The 8,335-nt window shown below is 46.8% G+C and overlaps 1 protein-coding gene across 1 annotated transcript in view; it reads left to right on the top strand.

Moving 5' to 3' along the window:
• Positions 1-8,335, top strand: part of tnikb (TRAF2 and NCK interacting kinase b) — a 33,962-nt gene that overhangs the window by 23,844 nt on the left and 1,783 nt on the right. The window contains exons 12-16 of the mRNA XM_034862811.1: positions 92-226; positions 619-719; positions 1,704-1,853; positions 4,600-4,759; positions 8,091-8,230. Of these exons, the coding sequence (XP_034718702.1) occupies positions 92-226; positions 619-719; positions 1,704-1,853; positions 4,600-4,759; positions 8,091-8,230 (686 nt within the window). The remainder of the gene's footprint in view (positions 1-91; positions 227-618; positions 720-1,703; positions 1,854-4,599; positions 4,760-8,090; positions 8,231-8,335) is intronic.

The raw sequence follows: 8,335 nt of genomic DNA on the forward strand, positions 1-8,335 counted from the left end.
CCCCCCCCCCCCCAGTCTGAAATACCACCAGATGGCCAAGCACACAGCTGATGCCAACTCTCCTCTTGTAATGTTTGTATTCCTTAACCAGGGAAGAAGAACAAGCTGCGTGTCTACTACCTGTCCTGGCTGAGGAACAGGATATTACACAACGACCCGGAAGTGGAGAAGAAACAGGGCTGGATCACCGTGGGGGAGCTGGAGGGCTGCGTGCACTACAAAGTCGGTATGAGAACTCATTCCTGTGGGTCCCGAGGCCTCAGACCTGTAAACACTCCAAGTTGAAAATTTTGAAACTGAATTTGACCGATTAGATTTGACGGATGTCCGTCTTATTAGATTTTAAACCTGAATTTTTGGATCTGAATTTGTGACCATTTGAAAATACGCTTTGAAAAAATAAAAATCTAATTCAGCCCTTTTTGAAATTGAAAAATTCAAAAAATGTCATGTTTTGATTTCAAGAGGTGAATTCAGAACAAAGAAATCCATGTTTTTCAAAGTAAAATATTTCAAGAATAAGTGATCGGTGGCCGTCGTTCAAATAACTTAAATGACCTTTTGTCTCTGATTTGCTTCCATATTTCCCCCCATCTGACTGTTTCTCTCCTCCCGCAGTGAAATACGAGAGGATTAAATTTCTGGTGATTGCTCTGAAGAACGCCGTGGAGATCTACGCCTGGGCGCCTAAACCTTACCACAAGTTCATGGCCTTCAAGGTAAGGGGTGTCAGGACGCGCCTGACGTGTTAAAGAGTTGGGTAAAAATGGATAAAAGACCTCTTTTGTTATTCATCCTCGGGATAAAAAAGCAGCAAATGCCAAAATAAATATTCCACATAAATATGTAAAACGTCCACGTTACATTGCAGCCTGGTCCACGACTGCAAGTTACAGCTACTCGTTCAATACTAGACCAGAGTCTAAGATTTTTGATCCCATTAGTCACTTAGACTCTAGTCTATCTCATAGACCAGCGGTTCCCAAACTTTTTCAGCTCAAGACCCAAAAGAGAAATTTGGTGTCTCCCCGGGACCCAAATTTACGGAACAAAACCATTAAATTTTAATGTATATGAAGTATATTCATTCCATCCCCCCCCCCCAATCATCCCCCAGTACCGACACCAACATTTGTTTAAATAATGCTGACTTGTATTTAATGTGATGTGTGTGTCTGGTTGACGATATCAACCAGCTGATCTAGTCTAGGTTCGGTTTTTGAAAGTGCCCTTCTGAGGTCATTCTGAGGTCATTCTAAGGTCATTCTGAGGTCATTCTGAGGTCATTCTAAGGTCATTCTAAGGTCATTCTGAGGTCATTCTGAGGTCATTCTAAGGTCATTCTGAGGTCATTCTGAGGTCATTCTAAGGTCATTCTGAGGTCATTCTAAGGTCATTCTGAGGTCACGCTGAGCATTTAGTCTGTTCTCTGCCAATTGGCGACCTAATAAAACGGGTCTGCGACCCATTTGGGGTCCCGACCCTAAGTTTGGGAAACATTGTCATAGGCCGTTAATATTGAATAAATCACAGTATATGGTCTTACCCACGACGTTCCACTTCCTGGATTGTTCAGGTCTGCTGGAAGTTCCCCCAGATGCCCCACATATTTGACCGGATGTCGGTCTGGACCTTCCTCCGCAGCGCTGTGGAGGAAGGTCTGGCCCCGCGAGACTAATCAGTCCCTCTCTCCTTCTCTTCAGTCGTTCACTGACCTGCAGCATCGCCCCCAGCTGGTCGACCTGACTGTGGAGGAGGGACAGAGGTTAAAGGTCATCTACGGCTCCAGCGTGGGCTTCCACGTCATCGATGTGGACTCTGGAAACCCCTACGACATCTACATCCCCTCACATGTTAGTCCGCGTGTGTGAATGATGCCCTGCTGTGTTTTAACATCTTTTTTTATATATATGTTAATTGCATTTGATTGCACGAATGTTAAAATGGAGTGTTTGAAAGATCCAGGGCTCCCTAAGTCTATATGGGTGCCCGGGTTGGTTCAGTGGTAGAGCAGGCGCACATGTACTGAGAGGTTTATGCCTTGATGCAGATGTCCAGGGTTTGATTTCCTCCGCGTCGTCCCCCCCTCTCTAACCCTTTCTCCCCTAACTGTCCTGTCAAAAAAATTAAAAAAGGCGGAAAAGCCCAAAAACTAATCTAGAAAAAAATAGTCTTTATTGTCTACATTGGGTGCCCAGTTAGCTCAGTTGGTAGAGCGGGTGCCCATATATATATATACATATTTAGAGGGTTACTCCTCGACGCAGCAGGCCTGGGTTCGACTCCGACCTGCTGTCCTTTGCTATGTGTCACCCCCCCCCCCACCAGACTAGCTAGACTATCTGTCCAATCGGAGGACTATGGTTACCTGGTCCTCAGGTCTCTGCAGGGTAAATCCAGACAGCTAGCTAGACTATCGGTCCAATCTGAGGACTATGGTTACCTGGACCTCAGGTCTCTGCAGGGTAAATCCAGACAGCTAGCTAGACTATCTGTCCAATCTGAGGACTGTGGTGACCTGGTCCTCAGGTCTCTGCAGGGTAAATCCAGACAGCTAGCTAGACTATCTGTCCAATTTCTGTTGACGACTAAAACTACTCTTGAGCGTACACGTGTTCCCCCAAAACAAGATCCTTCCAGAGGCTATTTAGCAGCGGCACCAGTTGAGCTTGTCATGTGACCGCAAAAACATTACAGTACGTCCTGTATGTCCCTCACCGGCTACCGTAGTCCAAGATGGAGCATGAACACGGAGCGTCTGTCCCAGTTCATGAGAATTCAGATGTGCAATTTCAAGCCAATAGGAGTACTTTGAATTGATGGTAGTGGTAAAAAGTCACGAAAAAGGACGAGTTTGTGAACGGGCAACACCGATTTCGATAATAAATTACTGAAACTGGACCTAAAGGGAACTGAACGCTACGCCACTTGAAAGTGAACCAGAGACCCCCGATTTAAAGCTGAGTTTGCTTAAACAACCCTAAAGACTTTCCTATTCTCCACACCAGGGGTTCCCAAAACTTTCAGCCCGCGACCCCCCAAAGTATCGGTGCAAGTGACTTGCGCCCCCCCCAATATAAACGTATATAAACATCGCGCGCAACCGCGCACGCACTATAGACGTCTCCAAACACGAGCATATTAACACAAGATAACACAACAGCCATAAGATTATTCTACAGTAATTTACTCATTACTTTAAGTTGAACTTAACCTCTAATGAGATGGATGTGCAGTGTGTTTGGAGCACAGAGTCCAGTCCTGGTTTAATGTTGGAGACCGCTACTCGGAGATCCTCCTCCACACTCTTTTTGCACAAGTAGGTGTTGCCAGACGGCATGAGCGCATCCGAAGCCGCCCTGGATAGCTGTGGGTCTCCCCTCTCAACTGAAATCCCAAAACTCGGCCAGCGTCTTACTACACGCTGTCTTCAGGGTCCGGTCTCTGGACAGTCCAACCGACGCGTCCTCCAGCTCGGGTTCACATGATTGGCCCTCGTTATCAAATCTAAAAGAGCCGTTCCCTTTGTATTTATTTGCTTTGTTTTATTTTAAATTTAGCCACTAGTTTTATCTTGGGTTTAAAATCACGGCTAACATGTGCTATTTCTCATCGTTTTTAAACTTTTGTTTTATTTCTGGAAATCAACTTGCGACAATAATAATAATAATAATGGTTGTGCAAACGATGTGCAATTGCACTTTTGTTGTTGTTGAAAAACTTAACATTTTCGTTAGGAAGGAACCCTAAAACCGTGCCAAATACGGGCTTATAAGTCGGATGGATCGATGGATGGATGGATGAAAGGATGGATGGATAGATACTAGGAAATTATAGGGATAGGACATTTTAGGCATCCAGTAGCAAGACAACCATAACACAACCGACACATATACACACGTATATCACACATACATAAGAATAAGAATTAAAATCCCTCACAGAATCAATGACCATGTGAGGTAAGGTAACTATGGTGGACTGCGTGCAATGGTGATAGTTAGATCATGATTACATATTAACTGATGAAATGTAAACATAATGACCTATATACTGACTGATTGAATAAGAATATGAGCGATATGGAACAGGGAACGAGTTTTAGGGTGTAGTCTTCCACAAACCTAGGAGGAAACCCTGAGATCACGTGTTATTTAATGAATGAAAGAGTGAGAGAATGGGAGACGTGAGCTAATGAAGGTGTGACTGAGCAGATGTGAACTAGCGAATGGGTTAAAGCAACAGCTGCCTTTTGATGAGTGAGTGAATGAGCGGTGTGTGTCCCCCCCCTCTAACACTGTTCTGGTTACAGTGAGAGATGGACCGGGGGGGGGAAGGAGACGGTAACCACAGCAACCGCCTCACATTGCTTTTGGCAGGCATGAATCACGCTGTGCACATGTGTGTTTCCATGGCGAATGCGTGGCTGAGGAGCGGGAGACTCTATTGTTGCAGCAGTTTCTTCTTCTCTCGGGGTGGGGACGGTGGGTTAGCTGGGGGGGGGGAGGGGGGAGTCCAGACCTCCCTCTAGGCTCACGACAGCTCCTAATCCCCTGCCCCCCACCCCCTCCAACCCCCTCCCGTGTGTCGCCCCGGCAGATTCAGGGTCAGGTGACCCCGCACGCCATCGTGGTTCTGCCCAAGACGGACGGCATGGAGATGCTGCTGTGCTACGAGGACGAGGGCGTCTACGTCAACACCTACGGACGCATCACCAAAGACGTGGTGCTGCAGTGGGGCGAGATGCCCACCTCCGTCGGTACGTCAACCAATCAGCTCGCTTCTCCTTGACCCCTGACTTAAAGACCCCTGAGTAAACCTCTATAAGTGGTCTCAGCAGATCATCTTTTCACCCCCTCACTACTCTCTACCACTCCTCCTCCGTTCAAAGCAACACTTCCTCTCTCTCCTCCCGCCTTCTGCTTTTCACTTCCACCTTTGAACAAGAAGCCGAGACTGTAGTTTCACCTGTTCCGTTACCTGGGTTTTTTTTGGGGAGGTTTTAAGCGGGAACGTGATGAAGACATACAGTAGGAGCCAAAATCATCCATGTGAATCTGATAGCTCCGCTGCTTCATGCTAACACTTTCACACGTCAACATGTACCTGCTTGGGGCTTTTATTTTGGGGCTTTTATTTTGTTGACTGAGTGGTGCCCGTTGCTGGGCTTTGTCACTGGAAGTGACCAAAGTGTCACACACTCCAGCTCCACATGCATTCTCTCTGTTGTTTTGAGGGCGTTTTGGCCCTCAGTTTGTTGTTGAAGGCCTGAGGAGAGATGCATCTGGACCAGGAGCCTGCGACACTAACAGGTGGGATCGATGGCCACGTCAACGTATACATTTGTAAACAAACTAAGGTTCAGTGCAACCTTCCATGTTGGATTGTTGCGTCACGCATCAGGATAGAAAATCAAATCAAGGGTGCCCACATATAGAAGTTTACTCCTCGATGCAGTAGGCCCGGGTCCCACCCCCTCTCCCCTTTAATTTCTCAGCTGTCCAAAATGTTCTTAACAAAAAAAGAATAGCCTCTTTAAATTCCCCTGTGCTGGAAAAACTGCAGAAATAAAAGGGGAAAAAAGGTTCTGTGTGAGCTGTAGGTTTACATAAAGGATGCCTATTAAAATGAGATTGAAATAACTTAATAACAACTAAATAATTAAAATAACATCAATAACTGAGGGGGGGGGGGGGAGATGTTACCATGGAGCACGGCAGCGGAACGATGCATTGGAGACACATGGAGGGTTTTGGTGTCAATGTTGTCATCACGTAACAGGTGAGGGGACCAAAGCAAAACAACTCCAAAACTGAATGGATCTCTTTAATGTCAAGTGTTGATTATCCATTTACTGCATGAGATGATGACAACAACACGTCCCACAGAGCATTAACCCCCCCCCCTCCACACACACACACACACACACACACACACACACACACACACACACACACACACACACACACACACACACACACACATTCAACGTCTTTTGCACAAACAGTAGATTGTATGGGGAACATGCTCGTGTGTTGTTTGTCTGCCGCGTTGCCCTCTGTCCTCTTGTTCTAAACGAAACGTAAATATGTCAAAAATATTCCTGCATTCATCCTTGAGCGCATGGGCTCGAAAAAAAAAAAACACTTCATCAAACACACACACACACACACACCAACAACAAGATTTGTGAGATTCAGTAGATTGCACGTCAGAGTCAAAAAGCCAAAGTCTTGCAGCGCATCTGAATGATTTTGTTATTTAAAAAGCACACTCCCTCGAGCACGTCAAGGATGGATCATGGGAGTTTGAGTTCTGTTTGCATGTGTGATTGGTCCCCCGTGTGTGTGATTGTGTGTGTGTGTGTGTCTGTTTGTGTATGTTTGCATGTGTTATTTTTCAGCTGTGGACGTCACTTTCTTTCTGTGATTTTACAACAAAAACATTTGATCAAAAAAACAAACAAAGGATGGATCTTGGATCTTATGATCCGAGTCGCTCAAAGCATCCTCTTGTTTCTTCCATTGGGCCTTCACTCTCCGATTCATATTTTCGATGTCAGTGTACGATGTCTTGACTGATTTAAACATGTCTGAAGGTGCTTGTGTGTTCTGCGTGTGGACATCATCTCCTGTTAACATGTTTGTGTTTATTTTACTCTCAGACCAGAGTTTCTCACAGCCAAGCCCTCCCCCTCCCCTCCCCTCCCCCCCAGACCGCGTTGCAGCGTTTTTTTTGTTTATTTATTCACATCAGCTGCTGGTTGATCTCCTTCCTCAGCGGACAAACATAACAGAGCTCTATTGCAAAAAGGGTTAAAAAAACCCCAAAAAAGCCCTTTTCCCTGGATTGTATTGCTGTGACAGAAGAAGCTGGACCCCCTTTTCCACGGCGACGGTATCACACCCTCTAGTCGTGGCTCGGCGACGCGTCACCGTCTGCTTCTCCGTGTAACGCCGAGACGAGATAGCCTCCGTCGCCGAGCTTCTAATCGAACTGGCTCAACGTTTGTGGTCTTCTTGAGTCCGCAGGGAGTTGGGTTGGGAACCGGAGGGTCGCAGGTTCAAGTCCCCGTACGTACCAAAGCGTGGAGTGTGGACTGGTTGCTGGAGAGATGCCACTTCACCTCCTGGGCACCTCTTGAGCAAGGCACCCGTACCCCCCCAACCGCAGGGAACTGGTCCAGCACTGGCAGCCCCTCACTCTACATCTCGCCATTAGTGCATCAATAGGTGTGTGTGTGCGGTGATTACTAACAAAACAGAGTGTTAATTGTAATAATTTAGGCCTTTATTCCCTCACTGGGGATCAATTAAATACATTTATATATTATATTCGTTTTCTTATTCAAAACTGGTCAAATCAATTATAATTGAGTTGAGGGGGGTTCAGTGCCACCAGTGCCCAGGAGGCATATCTCCATCTACCAGTCCACCACCATGCTTTAGTCCGTACGGGGACTTGAACCAGCGACCCTACGGCACAGACTAAAAGAGTTTTCCATAAGTGGGATTGGAATCCTGGGATCAACACAAGCAAATTTCATCTACTTTAACATCAACTTTATTTGTCTCACTGATTGGACGTGCAGCAGGTACACATTAAAAAAAACACACAAAAAATGTACACACAAGATACACACAACAGTCAGAAGTTTGGGGGAGGAACAACCGCAGACACTGGATAATACAATCTGCTGCGGCTCACGTGCCGGGTTCAGACCACCAGCGTCAGTCAAGCAGTGTTTTAATTTAAAGTTAATCACTGACATCAATGTCGACGGACACCCCGAAAACCTCCTGCCACACGATCCTGCGCCCCCCCCGTTGCTCCGTTGCATCTTTTCTCGACGCCAGGAGAAGGGATAAGAGGTTGTGGTTGTTCGAATCAGTCAGAAACTGCTGCAATAATCTCCTCCCGGAGGCGAGGGAGAGGAGCCTCCATGTGTGACTGGCTTGGGTGTGAGACTGGTGCTGAGTCTTCTCCTGTCCAATCCCCCTCTGTGTGTGTGTGTGTGTGTGTGTGTGTGTGTGTGTGTGTGTGTGTGTGTGTGTGTGTGTGTGTGTGTGTGTGTGTGTGTGTGTCTGCAGCATACATCCACTCCAACCAGATCATGGGCTGGGGAGAGAAGGCCATTGAGATCCGCTCCGTGGAGACGGGACACCTCGACGGAGTTTTCATGCACAAGCGAGCTCAGCGACTGAAGTTCCTGTCGGAGAGGAACGACAAGGTGAGTCCGACAACACCTGCACAGTCTACCAGAGGACGCTCTACAACGTCCCCGTTAGTGGTGGCGTTGCATAGTCTGTCCACCAGAGGACGCTCTACAACGTCC

Source organism: Etheostoma cragini, chromosome 22 (genome assembly GCF_013103735.1).
Source record: "Etheostoma cragini isolate CJK2018 chromosome 22, CSU_Ecrag_1.0, whole genome shotgun sequence".
Classification (NCBI taxonomy): Eukaryota; Metazoa; Chordata; class Actinopteri; order Perciformes; family Percidae; genus Etheostoma; species Etheostoma cragini.